The sequence below is a fragment of the Sminthopsis crassicaudata genome, chromosome 3 (assembly GCF_048593235.1).
Source record: "Sminthopsis crassicaudata isolate SCR6 chromosome 3, ASM4859323v1, whole genome shotgun sequence".
NCBI lineage: Eukaryota > Metazoa > Chordata > Mammalia > Dasyuromorphia > Dasyuridae > Sminthopsis > Sminthopsis crassicaudata.
In genome coordinates, this window is record NC_133619.1 from 211,873,847 (window position 1) to 211,893,953 (window position 20,107).

Sequence of the window (20,107 nt, forward strand, 5' to 3'; positions counted from 1 at the left end):
TTTTAAAAATTTTGTATGTAAGAAATGACCCACAGGATGATTTCAGAAAGGCCTGGAGAGACTTACATGAACTGATGCTGAGTGAAATGAACAGGACCAGGAGATCATTATATACCTCAACAATGGTACTGTATGAGGATGTATTCTGATGGACATGGCCCTCTTCAAAAATGAGATGAACCAAATCAGTTCCAATAGAGCAGTAATGAATTGAACTAGCTACACCGAGCAAAAGAACTCTGGGAGAGGACTATAAACCACTTCATAGAATTCCCAATCCCTCTATTTTTGTCCTCCTGCATTTTGGATTTCCTTCACAGGCTAATTGTACACTATTTCAAAGTCCAACTCTTTTTGTACAGCAAAATAACTGTATGGACATGTATACATATATTGTATTTAATTTATACTTTAACATACATGTATTAGTCAACCTGCCATGGGGGAGAGGGTGGGGGAAAGGAAGGGAAAAAATTGAAACAAGAGGTTTGGCAATTGTCAATGCTGTAAAATTTCATATATCTGGTAAATAAACAGCTATAATAAAAAAAATAAATTTTGTATGTATTAATGTATGCATTTAGAGATACATTTTCCCCTAAATACTGCTTTTGCATTATTTATTTATGTGTCTTTTTTTTTTTTTTCCCTGAGGCTGGGATTAAGTGACTTGCCCAGGGTCATACAGCTAGAAAGTGTTAAGTGTCTGAGATCAGATTTGAACTCTGGTTCTCCTGAATTCAGGGCTGGTGCTCTATCCATTGCACCACCTCGCTGCTCCTGCTGTATCATTATTTCAAGAGATCAGGATTGAAATTTTGATTTTGATTTTCATCAAAATGTTTAAGTAAAAACTTACATCTTTTCTCCAACCTTTAATTTCAATTAATTAGGTTTGATAATGGATAGAAATTTATAAGAAAACAAGTTCTGCTGAGACAAAATTATTTGATGGTTCTTTTTTCTAATTGAATTTATGAAAATAGTTTTTTGAAAATCTTTAAAAGAGAATATTCAATGAATGCACAAATTTCCATTAAGTACTATTTTTGGTGGTGATTGAATAAGTCTTTATCTCCTTAGGAAATTTACTTGAATTTTCATAAAGTGAAAGTGTTTGTTAGTTCAAAGTTTTTTGTAGCCTTCCTTTTGATTATTCAGTTTTAAGTAGAAACAGGTAATATGTGTTGAACCTGCCACTGATTTGTAGTAATAATATCTTTCAGGAATCTTTGACACAATAAAAAGTCAGTGCCTAGTCTTCCTGCCCCAGGGAAGAACATTGAAGAAGAGGACAACTATGGGGAAAATAATAAATAAAGGTAAGGTGATTTACATGTCAAAAGAATATGGGAGGAAAATACTTCAGTTTCTTGTTTGTTGGATTAAAATGCATGGGGAATAAGTTATTTTATTATTAATCAAAATTTGAAATACTTCAAGAATAAGATAGAAGAAAATTTAAATTTTGTTTAAACTTAATTTGATGGTCTTAATTGATCTTCCAAGTAGTAGCTGTTTTATAGCATTCAGTGAATGAACATCAATTATATTTGTCTTGAATAGTAGTATTACAGAAAATAAATACAGTACGTTAGACTTTTGGAAAGTACTTATCTTGAATTCAGAGGGAGGAGTAAAGAGGGATCAGTAGATCTAGGAAATAGAAGAGTCCATTAACTTAGTTAGAAATTTTATATTTCCTTGTGTCTGTTTGTTGATAGATTGGAGTGGATGACATCTGTGAAGTCCCTTCTAGGTCTAAATTTCTAAATATTTTGTATCTCTAGGCCTTGCAAATTCCTAAAACTACACATTTAGCAAAAGATCAAATAAAATTAACATGTGATTTTCTGTTTTTTATGATCAATATCTGATGCATTTTGGGGAATGTATTAATTTCTTGTTCCATTTCGTTAAATGGTATCTTTATGTTGTGTTGGATGTGTCACTGTGTTAAGTCTCTGATTTCTTTGATTTATACTTTATGCTGATACAGATTGAGACTGCACTTCCTTGAGGCTCAGATTAAATCATTGTTCATTTGTACACATTGTTAACAAATATCAGAGGCAATATTTGAACCCAGGATTTTTCAGATTCTTGGTCTAATATTACACCCTACTTCACTGCCTCTTGTTGATTAATGCATTTTCTAACATGCCTAATTAAATTTCAGGTTATATTATTTTACATATTTATATAAAACCAATAAATAAAGTACATTTTCTGTTAGAAAAATTTCAGTAAACAACTGAAGAAACATTGAGTGATCTTTTATATGTGATTGCTTCTAAATCTTAAAAATCATTTTGGTCATAATATTTCTTTTTAGATTCAAAGAATATTAAGAAGGAAAAACAAGGAAAAAATCACTCAAACAATCTTCCTGTGCAGAATGGTATGTTTTATAGAAATCTGAAAATGCATTCAGTTATCTTCCCTGTTAACCTTTAATTTTTTTTTTTATTACCTTTGATATTTGGGGAAAAAAACTATAATCTCAAGACATAGAGCATTTATTAAGTGCTTAGTATGTGCTAGGTACTAGGGAACAAAGAAAGGCAAAAAACATGGTCCTTGCCCCTAAAGAGCTTACATTTGAATGGGGGAGACAACTGATAACTAGGTTGAATTTAAGATATGTACTGAACAGAGCAGAGCCACTGTGAGAAGGCATTCACAACTTCTAGTCACTTTGGAAAATCTTTCTGGAGTAGATGGGGAAGCTGAGACTTGGAGGAAATCAGGGAAACATCAAGGTGAGGGAACAGGGCATTTTAGGCTAAGACCCAGTAACGGGAGATGGAATATCTCTTAGGGGAACTGCAGGTAGGTCAATATTGCCAAAATGGAAAATACTTGGAAGAGAGTATGGTATAAGAAGGCTGAGAGGCCAGATAATAAAAGAAATAAAAATGTCAAATAAAACTGAATGGTTAATTCAGGAAGCAATTGAGAATCAGTGGAGCTCATTGAGCAGAAGGATGATTACTAGGTCCGACCTGTGCTTGTTATGATAGCAGCCAAACGGAGGATGAATTGGACTGGGTAGAGAATTGAGGCAAGAGACCAATTAGAAGGGCATTGCAAAGGTCTGTGTGAGAAGTGATAACCTAAACTAGAATTATGCATGTGGGAGGGGAGGGAGTTTGTTGAAAATGGAAGCTGCAAAATTTGGCAGCTTATTGAATATGCGATGAGTGAGAATGAAAAATAGAGGATGATGCCATGGTCATAAGCCTGAGTGAATGGGAGAATAGTTGTCTTTGTCAGTAATAGGCCAGTTGGGAAGAGGGGACAGGTTTGGAGGAAGATTAAAAAGATAATGAATTATAGATGTGTGTATCCAATTAGAAATGTCTTAAAGACATATGATAATTTTGCATTGGCACTCAGGGAAGAGATGAAGTTTATATGCATAGATCCCAATAGAGATAATGTTGAACTCATAAGAGATGAAGCTGGAGGAAAAAAGATAAAAGGCCCTGGATGCTACCTTGGGGAATACCCACAGTTAAAGGGCATGACATGAACCAATAGATTGTTTTACAAACAAATAGCACATTGAATATTGAATATTTTAAGGCAGTAGTTCTCAAACTACTGCCCGAGGGCCAGATGCAGCAGCTGAGGACATTTATGTGGCCTGCTGGATTATGGCAAATGGGCTGAGGGGCGGAGACAGTGTGAGCTTTTGTTTTTACTATAGTCCGGCCCTCCAACAGTCTGAGGGACAGTGAACTGGCCCCTATTTAAAAAGTTTGAGGACCACTGTTTTAAGTTTTGGAGTATTTTTTTAACCACGTTTGGGAGAAACCTATCCATGTATGAGTTCCATTTGGAGAGTTTCATGGAGTAATAACTCTAAGTATGTGCAGTTAAATGAGAAGAGAGAAATGATTTTCTTGATCAGTCCATCTGATTGTAGAATCTTGGATGACACAGTTCCTTGGTATACAGATATATGTTTGTATATGTTATTATCTTTTCCTCCATGTCAGTTTAGGGAGTATAGGGATTTTTTTTTCCCTTTGTATCTCTGGGGCCAAGTGCTTTTTTTGGCATATGATAGACACTTCATAAATGCTTTCTGGATTGAATTGGATCAAAGTATGGTCTTATAGACCATACATGCTTAAGTAGAAAGGAAGAAAGCCATATCAATAAGTAGAAGAAATTTAAATTGATGGAGGGTTAGTTAGGATTAAAATAAAACAGACTAAATTTTGTAGGTGCCTCCTCTTGCTTCAGAATTATGTTATATTTACTTTTAATTATCTTATTTGTGTATGTTTTCCTTTAGAATCTTTTCTTGAAGATAAGGATTTTTAGGGGCAGCTAGGTGGCGCAGTGGATAGAGCACCAGCCTTGAATTCAGGAGGACCAGAGTTCAAATCTGATCTGAGACACTTGACACTTCCTAGCTGTGTGACTCCGGGCAAGTCACTTAACCCCATCCTCAAGGGGGAAAAAAAAAAGATAAGGGTTTTTAGCCATGGAATATTTAATTTTTGTCTTTAGGATCTTCAATGTCCAATGATTATGATCAATTTTGAGAAAGTTGGTCTGATAGTATTGTCTGAGATGGATTGGAATAAAGAGAATCTTTTAAGTCAAGGGTGGAGTTTTATTTTATTATCTAAGTTTAAGGTGAAATAGCTTTGCATAAAAAAAAAAAAAAAAAAAAAAAAAAGATTTGAGAACCTGAGTTCCTTGTTGATCTTTCATGATTACAGTGGGAGAATTTGGAGGTTAAATCGAAAGCAGAGGAGCAAAGGATGATGAGATTGGTTTTGGACATATTGAGGTAATATCAGGACATCCGAGTTATTATATTTAATAAGTTAATATATCTACCTCAAGAAGACCAAAAAGGCCAAAGTTTCTATATGCATAAAAAATGTTTATAGCAGTTCTTTTTGTGATTATATAGTAGAACTGGAACTAAGAGGATTCCCCAATGGGAAATGAGTGAACAAATTACGGTGTGTGAGTGCAATAGAATATTATTATACTAAGAGACACTTGAGCTAACTATAGATTGAATAAGAATAAAGGGAACAGAATCGGAAACAGTTTTGTCATGTAATAGTAGCATTACTGGTTTTGAAAGATTTAACACCCATCACTGACCAGCTAGGATTCCAGAAGACCAATGAAAAAAAATGCCACTTTGACAGATCTAATGGACTAATAGGCAGAATCAGAAACATTTTGAATGTGACCAATATTGAGATTTGTTTGATTTGACTATTCTTTTTTTTTTATTAATAGTTTTTATTTGCCAGATATATGCATGGGTAATTTTACAACATTGACAATTGCCAAACCTTTTGTTCTAATTTTTCCCCTCCTTCCCCCCCCCCCCACCCATGGCAGGTTGACCAATACATGTTAAATATATTAAAGTATAAATTAAATACAATATATGTATACATGTCCAAACAGTTGTTTTGCTGTACAAAAAGAATTGGATTTTGAAATAGTGTACAATTAACCTAAGAAGGAAATCCAAAATGCAGGCGGACAAAAATAGAGGGATTGGGAATTCTATATGGAGGTTCATAGTCCTCTCCCAGAGTTCTTTTGCTGGGTGTAGCTGGTTCAGTTCATTACTGCTCTATTGGAACTGATTTGGTTCATCTCATTGTTGAGATGGCCATATCCATCAGAATTGATCATCATATAGTATTGTTGTTGAAGTATATAATGATCTCCTGGTCCTGCTCATTTCACTCAGGATCAGTTCATGTAAGTCTCTCTAGGCCTTTCTGAAATCATCCTGTTGGTCATTTCTTACAGAACAATAATATTCCATAATATTCATATATCACAATTTTTTCAGCTATTCTCCAATTGATGGGCATCCATGTAGTTTCCAGTTTCTGGACACTACAAAGAGCTGCCAAAAACATTCTTGCACATAAAGGTCCCTTTCCCTTCTTTAAGATCTCTTTGGGATACAAGCTCAGTAGTAACACTGCTGGGTCAAAGGGTATGCACAGTTTGATAACTTTTTGAGCATAGTTCCAAAGTGCTCTCCAGAATGGCTGGATGTATTCACAATTCCACCAACAATGTATCTCAGTGTCCCTGTTTTCCCACATCCTCTCCAACATTCTGCATTATCTTTCCTTGTCATTCTAGCCAATCTGGCAAGTTGAGGAGTGGGATCTCAGAGTTGTCTTAATTTGCATTTCTCTGATTAATAATGACTTGGAGCATTTTTTCAGATGGCTAGAAATAGTTTCAATTTCTTCGTCTGAGAATTGTCTGTTTATATCCTTTGACCAATCAATTAGAGAATGGTTTGATTTCTTATAAATTAGAGCCAATTCTCTATATATTTTGGAAATGAGACCTTTATAGAACCTTTAACTATAAAAATGTTTTCCCAGTTTATTGTTTCCCTTCTAATCTTATCTACATTAGTTTTGTTTGTACAAAAACTTTTCAATTTGATATAGTCAAAGTTTTCTACTTTGTGTCAATAATGATCTCTAGTTCTTCTTTAGACATAAATTCATTCCTCCTCCACAGGTCTGAGAGGTAAACTATCCTATGTTCCTCTAATTTATTTATAATCTCATTCTTTATGCCTAGGTCATGAATCCATTTTGACCTGACCTGGTGTACGGTTAACAGTGTGGATCAATGCCTAGTTTCTGCCATATTAATTTCCAATTTTCCCAGCAATTTTTGTCAAACATTGAGTTCTTATCCCAAAAGCTGGGGTCCTTGGATTTGTCAAATACTAGATTATTAAAGTTATTGATTATGATTTGACTATTTTTAATAACGATTTTATTTTTTCCTTTTTTTTTTTTTTAGTGAAATGAAAGGGAGAATGAACAAATGTTTAATAATTGAAAAATTGATATTTCTTTTTTATACAATTATTATTTGGCTTTTTAGGATTTGTACAAGCTACAGCTCAAAATGGTTACAATTTTTAAATTTAAAATTTTATAATTGTTGACAGTTCCAACTTCTTGTGGGGTACTATTAATATGGGAAATTAATGTAGAAAAAGGAATTTGTAGTTTCTACACCTTTGTTTATATTTTGTCAATGTGTATTTTTTAGGGCTTAAAAACTTAAAACACAAAAAGCCACAAAAGATAGCTAACATTGTTGCTAGTTGATGGAAGGGGAGATAGGAGGGGGAAAAGAGGAAGAAGATTGGTCTCTGGATAATATAAATATCTCTTGAAGGGCTATGGTAAAATTACCTGATAATTTTACCAGGTCTTTAAATACTTTGACACTTTGATAACTAGTAAACCCTTTCTAGATGGTTTTGTGTCTCCCTCTAGGTTAACATTGTTTTGTAGGCTTTACATTGCAGATAGTCTTTTCACACCTTCATTTCCACCTTTTCTATCCCTCCACAGACTTAGGAAAGAGAAAATACTACATGGCATGTATAAACAGGAAAAATTCTGTAAGATCATAGGAAAGTTCAGCTACAAATATGAATCATAACGGTGGACTTTGAAGAAGTAAACTACATTCAAACAGGCCTGTAAATATCAATGTATCAGTTTATTTTTTTATTGAGCAAAAACTTCAGCCCTTGCAATCTGTGTGACCTTCATAAAAAATAGTAGAATCTGTCCTTTGAAGGTTCAAAGGAAGGCTGAAAACAATTTAAATTGCTACAGTGTGTAAAAGAATGTTGATGAAAAGAATACATTATTCTTTAATAAGCACTTAAGTATGTGCAATTCATTGACAGAAAAACTTGTCATATAAATAGATGGGGCAAGCTCAAATACAGCAAAACCCTATAAAAAATATAATCTGTTTTTGTTCAAAAACTGTTTAGAACGAAGTTGATCTTTTAAAAGTACCACCATGTTTAAAATCTCTTCATAATACTCTCTTTCCTCTCTTTGTTTTTGTGACAGTATACTTTGCTGGTTTTATATATGAGTCTCCTCAGTCTCTTCTGCTAGTTTGTCCACATCATGTTCCTCTAACTTTGGTTTTTAGCATGGTCCTATCACAGGAGTTCTGCTATTAGCAAAATTACTAGTGATAGCTTAATTGACAAAGCTAATGATTCCCCCCACCAAAAGAAAAATCTTTATCCTTCTTGCTCCCTCTTCAATTTTTAGCAGTGTCGATCACTTTTTTCCTGTCTAGTCTTGGATCTCCAGATTTTTGTGACACCTTTCTCCTATATCTTCTTCTACCCATCTGGCTGTTCCTTCCCAGTCCATTTTACCAGAATTTCCTCCAGATCTTATCTGCTAACTATGGGTGTTCCTCAAAAGGCTCTGACCTTACTCCTTTCTCTTTTCTCTGTATTTTACATCATTAGCTTCCATGAATTCAATATCTTCCCAGGAGGATCTCATAATTGGACCACTTTAGTAGACTTCTAGTTGGTCTTCCAGCCTTAGGACTTTTTGTAAACCAGACCATCTTCTACTCAAGTTACCAAAGGATTTTCCTTAACAGCAAGTCTGAATACCAGTGGTTCCCTATTAACTCGTTTCTTCCCCTTTATATGTTTCACTTTTTCACATGTTATTCTGTCACTTCATTCCAGCGTTTTCACTGGCTTGCCCCCATGTCTAAGAATGTTTTTGCTCCCCACCTTTGTTTCTTAGCTTCTCTGGTTTCTTCCTTCAAGACTCCTCTCAGATATTCCCTTTTACAGAAGAGAAATTTCCTCTCATGTATATTATTATAATTTATATGTACACAGCTGTTTGCATTTTGTCTCCCACGTTAGAATGCGAACTCCTTAAGAGAAGGGAGCATGATTTTGTCCTTTTTTTTCCCCTGATAAATAAATGATTTTAATAATTCCATCCATCTTTCTTACTAATTCTAAAAGTACTGGCATATTACCAAGTCAATAACCAAATAACTTCCAAGTTATAGTGGCTAGGCAAATATGAGTATGGCTCTTGGTTTCATAGCTGCTGTTTTTAATACTAGAGAGGTTCCCACTTCTGATAATGTTTCCAGGACAAATTAAAACATAACTTTAAAGGCTTGTGCAACACTATTATAAGTGTGAGAGCCAAAAAAGGCTTTCAAATTAATCTCTAAAAATGGAGAAGTTACCACCGTTTTTCTGGGAGAAGAGAGAACATCATGATTAATTTTTCCCTTGTTCACCTTTGTTTATACATTACAAATTAGCATAGGAACATTGTAAATGTTTAATAAATATTTATTGATTGACTCTATCTACACTTGCTTCCAAAACTCAAGAGTTTAGTTGTCATCTGTACTTAAAAAACTCCTTAACCTATATATCTATGCACATTCTCTTCTGTGACCCTCAGTCACAGAAGTGCTAGTTTTCTAATTATTCCAGACATCTCAAATCCAAAAGGCCCCAAACTGAACTGATTTCAGAAGGGTTTGGGAGAAAACCCTTCCTTTTTCCAACTTTCCCTATTTCTTTTTTTAAATTATTTTTTCTTTCATTAAACATTTCCTAATTACATGTAAAATTTAAAAAGGTGTTTTTCCCAACTACATGTAAAAACAACATTTTTTGAAAAATTTAATCAAGTTTCAAATTCTTTTTCTTCCTGAGATAGTAATCAATCTGATATAGGTTATATATGTACAATTGTGTAAAATATTTCTATATTAATCATTTTGTGCAAGAAGACTTGAAAAACAACAACAAAAGCAATCGGGAAAGAGAAAAATAGCATGCTCTAATCTGTATTTGGACAATATCAGTTCTTTGGAGGTGGATAAGCATTTTTCATCATGTATCCTTTAGATCAATGCATTGTTGAGAATTGCTAAATCATTCATATTTCTTCATTGTATAATATTGCTGTTACTGTGTACTATGTTCTCTTGGTATTTCTGGATCAAAGGGTCTTATAACAGTTTTATAGTCCTTTGAACACAGTTCCAAATTGTTCTCTAGAATGGTTGGATCAGTTCACAATTCCATCAGCAGTGCATTGATGTTCCAGTTTTCCCAAATTCCCCTCAACATTTTATTGTTGTGGGGTTTTTTTTGGTTTTTTTGGTCATAATAGTCAGTCTGATAGTCTGAAGTTATTTTAATTGGCACTTTTTCAATCAATAGTGATTTAGACCATTTAAAAAAAATTTTCCCTGGTTACATGTGAAAAAACTTTTTTTTGGGGGGGGGGTTATATATGTACATTTATTTTTTTAAAAATAGGTTTCCTTATGAATCATGTTGGGAGAGAAAAATCCAAACAAAAGGGAAAAACCACGAAAAAAAAAAGAACATCGCATGAGTTAATTTACATTCAGTTTCCATAGTTTTTTCTGTGGATGCAGATAGCATTTTTTATCCAAAGTTTTTGGGATTGCCTTGGATCACTGAACTGCTGAGAAGAATCAAGTCATGTCATATTTGATCCTTGAGCAATCTTTTTGTTGTGCATGATGTTTTCCTGGTTCTGCTTGTTTTGCTGAGCATCAGTTCATGTAAACCTTTTCAGGACTTTCTAAAATCAGTCTCTTCATTATTTTTTATAGAATAATAATTCATTGCTTTCATATACCATAACTTATTCAGCCATTCCCCAATTGTTAGGCATCTACTGATTTTCCATTTCTTTGATACCAAAAGCTGCTGTAAACATTTTTGCACATGTGGGTCCTTTTCCCTGGTTTATGATTACTTTGGGATATAGAGTCTGACACTGCTGAATCAAAGGGCTATGCAGTTTTGTAGCCTTTTGGGCAATTCCAAATTGCTCTTCTGAATGGTTGGATCATTTCACAATTCCACCAACAATGTTAGTGTCTCAGTTTTCCCACATCCCCTCCAATATTCATCATTTTCCTGTCATCTTAGCTAATTTAAAATGTAGTATTTCATTGTCAAGTGCTATACCTGTGGGCAACCCGGCCTTACTTCCTCTCGAGCTTCAATGCGCATCTGGGTACAAATCAGCCATGTTGTACCCCAAAGAGTGTCCCAAACTAGAAGAGATGAAATCTAGATGCTCTTTAATTAGAGGCACTTTCCTCTGTCTTCCTTTATTCTGCAATCTTTGGTCCCTCCTTATATCCCCCTTTCCATACCAACCTCAAGGAAGTAAGTTTATACTGACATGAGTGATTTAGGAAAGGTCAGAGACCCCAACAAGGAACCTTATGCTGAAGTGGCCGAATAAGGAAAGTCATGGAGCTCACATCCTGATGACAGAGCACTCCTTGGGACAAAGCATGTTTTTGGGTCACTGTGACTTGCTTTTTGACCTGAGCTATTGTCAGCAACCTTTGCAAGTCCTGGGTATCATGTTTGTCAGGGCAACTACAACGGAATACTTCCTTGTCTTCAAGCTAGCACGGATTTTTTGCCTCTGACCACGACCCCTGAGCCCTGAGTCAGCACAAACTTCTTGCACAAGCCCTCTGGGCCCCAACACTTCACAGTGCCTTAATTTGAATTTCTGTGATCAATAATGATTTAGAGCACTTTTTTATATGAGTAGAAATAGTTTTAATTTCTCTATCTGAAAATTGTCTGTTCATATCCTTTGACCATTTATCAATTGGGAAATAACTTGTATTACCAATTTGACTCAGTTCTTTATATATTTTAGAAATGAGTTTTTTCAGAAATACTAAGAATTTCTCCCAGTTTTCTGCTTCCCTTCTAATCTTGGCTGCATTGGTTTTGTTTGTGTAAACCCTTTTTAATTTTAATCCAAGTTGTCCATTTTCCATTTCATAATATTCTTTAGTTCTTCTTTGTCCATAAATCTCTACCTTCTCTAAAGATCTGGTAGAAAAACTATCTCTTTTGATCACTTATCAGTTGAGGAATGATTTGTATTCTTACAAATTTGATTCAGTTCTCTATATTCTTGAGAAATGAGGTCTTTCAACAAGACTATACAATGATCAATACTGATGGACATGGCTCTCTTCAACATTGAGATGATTTAAACCAGTTCCAATTGTTTAAGGATGAAGAGAGCCATTTACACCGAGAGAGAAGACTGTGAGAACTGAGTGTGTACCACAACATAGCATTCTCACTTTTTGTGGGATTGGCTTGCATTTTGTTTTCTTTTCCAGTTTTTTTTCCCTTCTTGATCCGATTTTTCTTGTGCAGCAAGATAACAATAAATATGTATACATATATTGAATTTAACATATATTTTAACATATTTAATATGTATTAGACTACCTGCCATCAGAGGGAGGGGGAGAGGACGGGGGGAATGAGGAGAAAAATTGGAACAGAAGGCTTTGCAAGGGTCAATGTTGAAAAATTACCCATGTATATGTTTTGTAAATAAAAAGCTTTAATGAAAGAGAGGGAGAGTAATGGGGCCTTTATTAGAGAAACTTGTCGTAAAATTTTTTAAACCAAAATTTAAAAAAAAAGTCTGAGTGCTAAATACTTGCTTTCCCTCCCCTCCTCCTTTCTTGAGAAGGCAAGAAATTTGTCTTGGATTAGGAGGCCAAGACCTTGCTAGGAGAATGGGACCTTTTTCACCATGGATTTGTTGGAATTGTTTTGGATCGATGACTGATCAGAATAGCTAAGTCTTTCACTGTTAATTATTCTTAAAATATTGCTGTTTCTGTATACAATATTATCCTGATTCTGCTCACTTTGGTTTATATGATTTAACACGAGTTTTCCTGGGTATTTCTGAGACTATTCTGTTCATTATCTCCTAATAGAACAGTGATACTCCATCACAATCATATATCACAACTTATTTAGTCATTTTTCAATTGATGGGCCTTCCCTTGAATGCTAATTTTTTGTCACTATAAAAAGAGATGCTTTAAATATGTTTGTACAAAAAGGGTTTTTTCCCTTTTCTTTGCTCTCTTTGGGATCTTAATAGGGTTATTGCTTCTCAAAGGTATGCAGTTTTACATATTGTTCTCCAGGATGGTTAGACTAGTTCACAACTTAACATCTCAAGAGATTTTTTTTTTAATTTTCAGTTTCCTAATCAGTAGTGATTTAGAGATTTGTTTAAATGTCTAAATATAGCTTTGGTATCTTCTTCTGAAAACTGCCTATTCATATCCTCTGAATATTTATCCATTGGAGAATGGCTTTCATTGTATTTATTTTTTTTAATTGTATTTTAATTTTCCAAATGCATGCAAATCCCCTTCCCCAGCCCCTGTAAGACAGCAATCATATATAGGTTAAACTTGTGAAATTCTGTTATGGGCCAGAACTCTGAACTTGAAACAAAGGATTCTTACAAGGCACTAAGTCAGTGGAATTGATAGAGATAATAGTTATCTAATTTATCATGGTTCAGTATGGTTGATTTAACCCCAGAAGGAGATGTTATGGGCCAGAACTTGAAACAAGGTACTAAATGGAATTGAGGAGACAATGGCTAAATCTAGTTTAGCATTGATTTAATCCTACAACAAATAATGGTTTCCTAGTGAAATAATTGGTTTGTACTCAGTGTGGAGCATATAAGCTAGAAGCCTCAGCCAGGCAGATTCAGAGAGAATTCAGAGAGAAGGCAAAGGACTGGTGGCAGGAGCTTAAGATCTCAGAACTAAGGGGAGAAATTCAATTTGATCTTCAATATTCCTGGTGGCTGTCCTGGACTCCTGCATTTCCCCACTAAGACAAGACCAGACTGAAAGGCTCTCCAGAAAGCTGCTCAGCCCCAGGAAGGAGATAATAAAGGATCTGGACTATAAGAAAGCTAACCGGGCCCTAGGGAAGGAGATAAGACTTGGAAAGAGACTGTAAAGGATTTGGACTTTAATCCCTGGCTGCACTTGTGGTGATTACTGAACTGAAAGGAAGGCTGCTGCCAGAGACCCCAAGAAAACCAAAACAGAGAAAATTACATTTTAGAGAGAACATTACAAAATTCTTGTAAATATATTTCCATAGTCATCATGTTTTTAAGAAAAATCAGATAAAAAGGGGAAAACCCCCACAAAAACTAAGCAGATAAACCACCAACAACTGTCCTTTGATCCACAGTCAGTCTCTCTCTGATGGTGGATGACACTTTTTATCATGTCTATTGGAATTGCCTCATGGTTGAAAAGAACCAGGTCCATCACAGTTGATCTATACATAATCTTGTTGTGCACAATATTCTCTTGGTTCTGTTTACTTCACTTAGCATCAGTTCATGTAAGTCTTTCCAGGTTTTTCTGAAATCAGTCTGCTCATCATTTCTTATAGAACAAGAATATTCTATAATATATACCATGACTTATTCAGCCATTCCCCAGCTGCGGGGCATCTACTAAGTTTCCAGTTCCTTGCCACTCTAAAAAAAGGATGCTACATTTTTTGCACATGTGGGTTCTTTTTCCTCTTGCATGATCTTTTTGGAATACAGAATTGGCTTTTATTTTTATAAATTTGATTCAGTTTCTTATGTATTTGAAAAATAATACCCTTTTTAAAAAACCTTTTATTTTCTAAATACATGCAAAGATATTTTCAACATTCACCATTGCAAAATCTTGTTGTACTGTTCTGGTTATCTTTCTGGAGGGCCTTTGGACCAGCCTTGGTCTCAGTAGAAAAATCACCACAAGAATAGTCAGGGATAAAGTCCAAAATCTTTATTGTCTCCTTCAGTCTCCAGTCTGTATCAGCAGTCTCAGCTAATCAGCCAGTCAGCAGTCTGCACATCTCAATGTAATAGTCCTGCTTTCTGGAGCCCCTAAGTTGAGGTGACAAAATGTGCTGTTGCTTTCTAGAACCCCCACATTGGGATGGATTAAAATATAGTGTCCAGACTAGCTTTCTGGAGAACCTTGGGACCAGCCTGAGTCCTTGGTCTTAGTAGAGAAGTGATGGAAGTAGAAAAGCCACCACGAGACTGGTCAAGTCTTCTCCCTCTGTGGTTGAGTTTATCCCCAGTTTATATACTCTATTATAATTAAATCAATTCATCATACTGAGTATAAACAAATCATTATATCATTAGAGAACCATTATTTGTTGTAAGATTAAATCAATCATACTGAACCTAGAGAACTGTTAATCACCTTGCTAAACTAGATAACCATTGTCTTATCAATTCCACTGAGTTAACACCTTGTAAGAAATCTTGTCTCAAGTGTATTTCTCTAGAGTTCTGGCCCATTATGCCTTCTGTTCCAAATTTTTTTCTTCCTTACCCCTTCCCTAGATGGCAGATAACCCAATATATGTTAAACATGTGCAATTCTTCTATACACATTTCTGCAATTGTCATGCTGCACAAAAAAAAATCAGATTAAAAGAAAAAACATGAGAAAGAAAACACAATGCAAGCAAACAACAAAAAAAGGAAAAATAGTATGTTGTGTTCCATACTTAGTCCCCATTGACCTTTCTTCTTCATTACAAGTCCATTGGAACTGGCCTGAATCATGAGTGTTGAAAAGAACCATGTGTGTCAGAATTGATCATTGTATAATGTTGTTGCTGTGTACAATATTCTGGTTTTGCTTACTTCAGTTAGCAAAATGATAACTTGCTATAACCCCCCCCCCATTTCCTTCTGATTTTTGCTGTATTAGTTTTTCTTGTACAAAAGCTTTTTAATTTCATATAATCAGAATTACCTATTTTTCCTTTATATTTCCCTCTTTGTCTTGTTCAGGCATAAATACTTACTTTATCCATAAATTTGATGGGTACATTTTTCCAGTTTTGTGTAATTTTTGTGAAATGCTGATTTCTTACCTCCAAGCTTAGATCTTTGTTTTCCTATTTCTTTTGAAGAAATAGGAAAACACATACATCCAGTAAATTATCAAATCTTACAACTTTAACATCCATGATATCTCTTGTGCCCCCAAACTCTTTTTTACTCACATAGCTGCCACCTTAGGTAAGTAAACCTCATCAATTTTATTTGGATTATTATAATAGCCTTCTGATTTGTCTCCTTTCCTGAAATTTTTCTATTCTAGTTTCTCCTATCAAAGTCCTATCAAAGTGGTTTTTCTTAAATACTATCCGATTGGGTCACTCTCCATTGACTAACTCTAGAATTGATTATATGTTCCTCTGTTTATATTTTAAAGTTTATACAATCTAGACCCAATTTTCCAGCCTCAATTATTATTACTCTCCATCTGATATTCTGCAGTTGAACCAAAGTAACATTTTCCATTCTTTTCTTATCTGCCCAAATCTGTGCCTTTGAATTAGCTGTTCTTCATGAGTAGAATGTACTCTCTTCTCACGTAGATCTCATAAAATTCTCTTCCTTCAGAATGCAATCTTTATCTTCTACATTAAGCTTTTCCACACCTCACTAATTTTTAGTGTCTTATATTGAAAACTTTTGTATTTACTCTTTAGATAATGTACTTATCTTCTTCAGTAGCAGTTAAGCTTCCTGTTAGTAGAGATCTTTATGCTTCATTGTTTTGTATCCCCAACACCTAGAACAGTACTTGATACATAGTAGTAACTTGATAAATGTTTATTAATTAATTGATAATATGCTTTTATTCAGGTCATTGATAAAAATATTGAATTAGCACAAATCCACCAGCCAACCTATAGCCCTTCATTAAAGAGCACCTTCAAAATTAGCATTGACTATTAAAGAGAATATTTTAATTTTGGTCATTCAACCAATTCTGAATTTGTTTAATATATAATCTAGCCTATATCTCTCCCATCTTTTCTGTAAGAATACCATGAGAGATTTTATCAAATGACCTTCTGAAATATAGTTATATTATCTATGACAATTCATCAGCCAATTTTGTAATCTTGTCAGAAGAAAAATGAAGTTGGTCTGGTTTGGCTTGTTCTTGATGTAGTTTTCCTGATAAATGATAACCGCTTCTATTTAAAATGTTCACAGTTGATTCAGGTTTTTTGGATTTGGGAGATTTTTGGACAGGTCCTGTGTGAGCTGCCAATAAGGAAATTTCCTTTAATGATACAGATGGGCAGTAAACTGCTCTCTAGATGCCTTTAGAGAATAGCCTGTGGCAACAAAAAGATGAATGATAAATGATTTGTTCCAGTGTCATATGATGATCATATGCCAGAGGCAAGATTGAAACCAAGGCTAGGGATTTTTCCACTATGTCACTGTCTCCTTTAATATATTTCAAAGAAATCAAGTTGACTTGCCCATGGTTTGAAGGATTTGTTAGTTTAGTTGTGACATTTGACTGCCTTAACGAGTGGAAAGAAAACTATAACTCTTCTAACAAATAACACATAGGTAAAACAGATTCCTTTCTGGTCCTGCCCCCAAATGTCTTATTCTTCATATTTAGTTTTTCCATTTTCTGAAGTGTTCTTTATTATCTGTCATCTGGAATGAAATAAAATTGAACATTGTATTCATCAGAAGTCTTAAAACTTAAAGTGATTCAGTTTTGTACAGTATTGTTGTTATACTATGATTGTTTTCCTGGTTTTGTCTGCTTCACACAAATCTCAAAAACTTTCATTTTCATCATTTCTTGTGATATAATCTGTAGAAGGCCTGAACTCTGGGAAAGTACTTGAAAGAAGGATACTTACAGCAGGGTGTTTACTCAGTGAAATTGATGAGATAATGGTTCTCTAGTTCACACATACTTAATGTGTTGTAATGATGTAATCATACTGAGGAATTTAAGGGCTGAGAGGACTGGAAATGAGACATTCTATTTGTGATTGTCCTCCTGGTGGCTCTCCTGCCTCCTGCACTCGAGTCTCCACTAAGATCAAGACTGGGTCAGACTGTGAAGGAGTTCCTGTCTATCTTTGTGGTGACTATCCTGCTGAGACCAAGGCCTGTCAGAGGGACCTCCAGAAAGTTAGCTTGAACATTATAATAATCCAGTAGGATTATTATACTTATATTTTATTCAGCTGTTCACCAATTAATAGTTTTTAGTTTATAATTTTTGGCCACTAGAAAATAGAAAGCTGCTACATTTTTGCATTTGAATTATTTTTCTCTTTTTTTTGATCACTTTGGGTATAGACCTAGAACAGATTTTTAGAACATACTGGGTAAGAGAATATGCATAGTTGAATAACTTTTAAGTATAGTTTCAAATGTCTAGAATGCCTGTGATATTTACAGCTCCAGAAACTATGAATTTTCATGCAGCCTCTCCAGCATTGTTATATTCCTTTTTTTGTTAGCTTTTAGTCTGGTAGGCATGAGGTGGTAACTTGAGTTGCTTTTAATTTTTATTTTTCTAATTATTGTTGTTTTACAATATTCTTTCATATGATTATTGTTGAGTTTGTAATTTCTTCCCTTGAAAAGTACTTATTCCTAACATTTGAACAATAGGGATAATTTCTTATTTTATTTTTCATTTTAATTTTTAGTTCCAAACGTTCTCTATCTCTCCATTACAGCTATTAAGAAGGAAGTTAAATGTGATATCCATTATATATGTGATGTCATGTAAAACGTCTCCATTAAGAAATAGAAAAATAAAATGAGGAAAAAAATAATGCAATATATACTGAGTTTTTTGTTGTTGTTGTTGGTTGTTTTTTTTTTTTTTTTTTTTTTTTTTTTTTGCATTTATATAACATTTTTCATCATGAGTTCTCTGGAATTGTCATGAATCATTGTACTGATTGGAGTGGCTAAGCCTTTCACAAATGATGATCATTACAATATTGTTAATATATGTATGGGATTCTCCTAGTTCTGCTCAGTTCACTTTGCATCAATTCTTAGAAATCTAAAGTTTTTTTCTGAAACCAATATTGGGAAGATTCTAATTCTTCGTAGGATTTGCTATTTTATGTTCTGCTGGCAAATCCTTTGGGCTCTTCAAATGCCACGTTGAAGCATCAGAATAGGAATTGAGACGTTTAAAAAAAAAGCGTTACATATTTTAGTGAATAATTTTGTATGTGTTTTATTTCAGAAAGATTTTTGAGTGTTGTCTGCTCTAAAGAATTTTTTTTTTTTTTTCTAGAACATTTTAACTGGGACAGTTACTTGAGAGAGACTGGATCTTTAGCTGCTCCACCACAGTGTTTCAGACAGGTATTATAATGCTTTAAAATTTTTTATGTAATGTATGCCAAAGAAATTTGATAAGTGGGGGGCGGAGCCAAGATGGCGGAGAAGAAACACACGTCTCTGTGAACGTCCTCACTCCCTCACAACCAATTAGATAAATTAAGTCTCAGAATTAGCTCAGGACTGATAGAAACCATAAGGACTGGAAGCACGACTTACCAGCTGAAGAGAATCTGGAGTTTCAACAGGAAAGGTCAGTTCCCAGGGGAAGAATAAGAGAGACCAGCACAGCCGGTGGGGTAGTGGCACACTGCGCCCATTGCGCTGGGAGGGGCTCTGGGATCAGAGAAGCCACTGAGGTAAAGGAATCTGGCACAGGCTGTTAGCCTTTCTCTGCTAATTATTTAGCAGTTCAGAAGAGAAAGCCAAAATATTTTAAAACTCAGATTAGATTTTCCCCGGACCCTGGAGGTGACTCAGCAGATCTCGGCACCAGGGGGTGTGGCCTCAGCTACCACCTGAGAATAGTTAAGAGATTGACAAGTGGGTGGATACGGCCCAAGGCAACACACACTGCCTAGCTTAGCTGGAGGGAGTGGAACTCAGCTCCAGGAAGTCCCAGAGAAGCGGAACCTTTGAACTAGGGACCGCGGTTTCTGGCAGACACTTCCAGTTTGAGCACAGGGGCTTCTCACGTCACCTGCTGCAGACATCCACTCCCCACCCGGACACATAGGCTGGGCTTTGTGCTGTCTTTACTATTCTACGCCCTCGAAGCACAGTAGTGCTAATCACCTCTGAGGCACTTCCAGGGAGGGGGTGGGGAACTCTCTCCCAGAGCTCTATCTTAGCTCAGGCGCAGGAGCCGCTGCATCCATCCGGTCTGGGAGGAAGCTGGTAAAGAAGTAAATAAATAATTTCCTACCCCAGGGACAGACCCCAAAAGATTTTTTTAAATATGAGCAAAAAAGCTAGAAAAACTATAGATTCCTTCTATACAGAGAAAGAGCGGGTATCCAACCCCGAGGAAGTTAACAGCAGAGAGTCAGCAGATAACAACCCAAAGGGGAACGATCCCTGCCCCCCATCACATAACTCTCTCCTAGAAGAAACTCTTAAAAAATTGAGGGAGATTGAAGAAAAATGGGGAAAGGAAAGGGAAGCTATGA

The 20,107-nt window shown here is 35.1% G+C and overlaps 1 protein-coding gene across 1 annotated transcript in view; it reads left to right on the forward strand.

The window, feature by feature from the left end:
- Positions 1-20,107, forward strand: part of SCML2 (Scm polycomb group protein like 2) — a 137,814-nt gene that overhangs the window by 16,607 nt on the left and 101,100 nt on the right. Inside the window, exons 2-4 of the mRNA XM_074299888.1 lie at positions 1,227-1,322; positions 2,336-2,401; positions 18,892-18,962. Of these exons, the coding sequence (XP_074155989.1) occupies positions 1,301-1,322; positions 2,336-2,401; positions 18,892-18,962 (159 nt within the window). The 5' untranslated portion in view covers positions 1,227-1,300. The remainder of the gene's footprint in view (positions 1-1,226; positions 1,323-2,335; positions 2,402-18,891; positions 18,963-20,107) is intronic.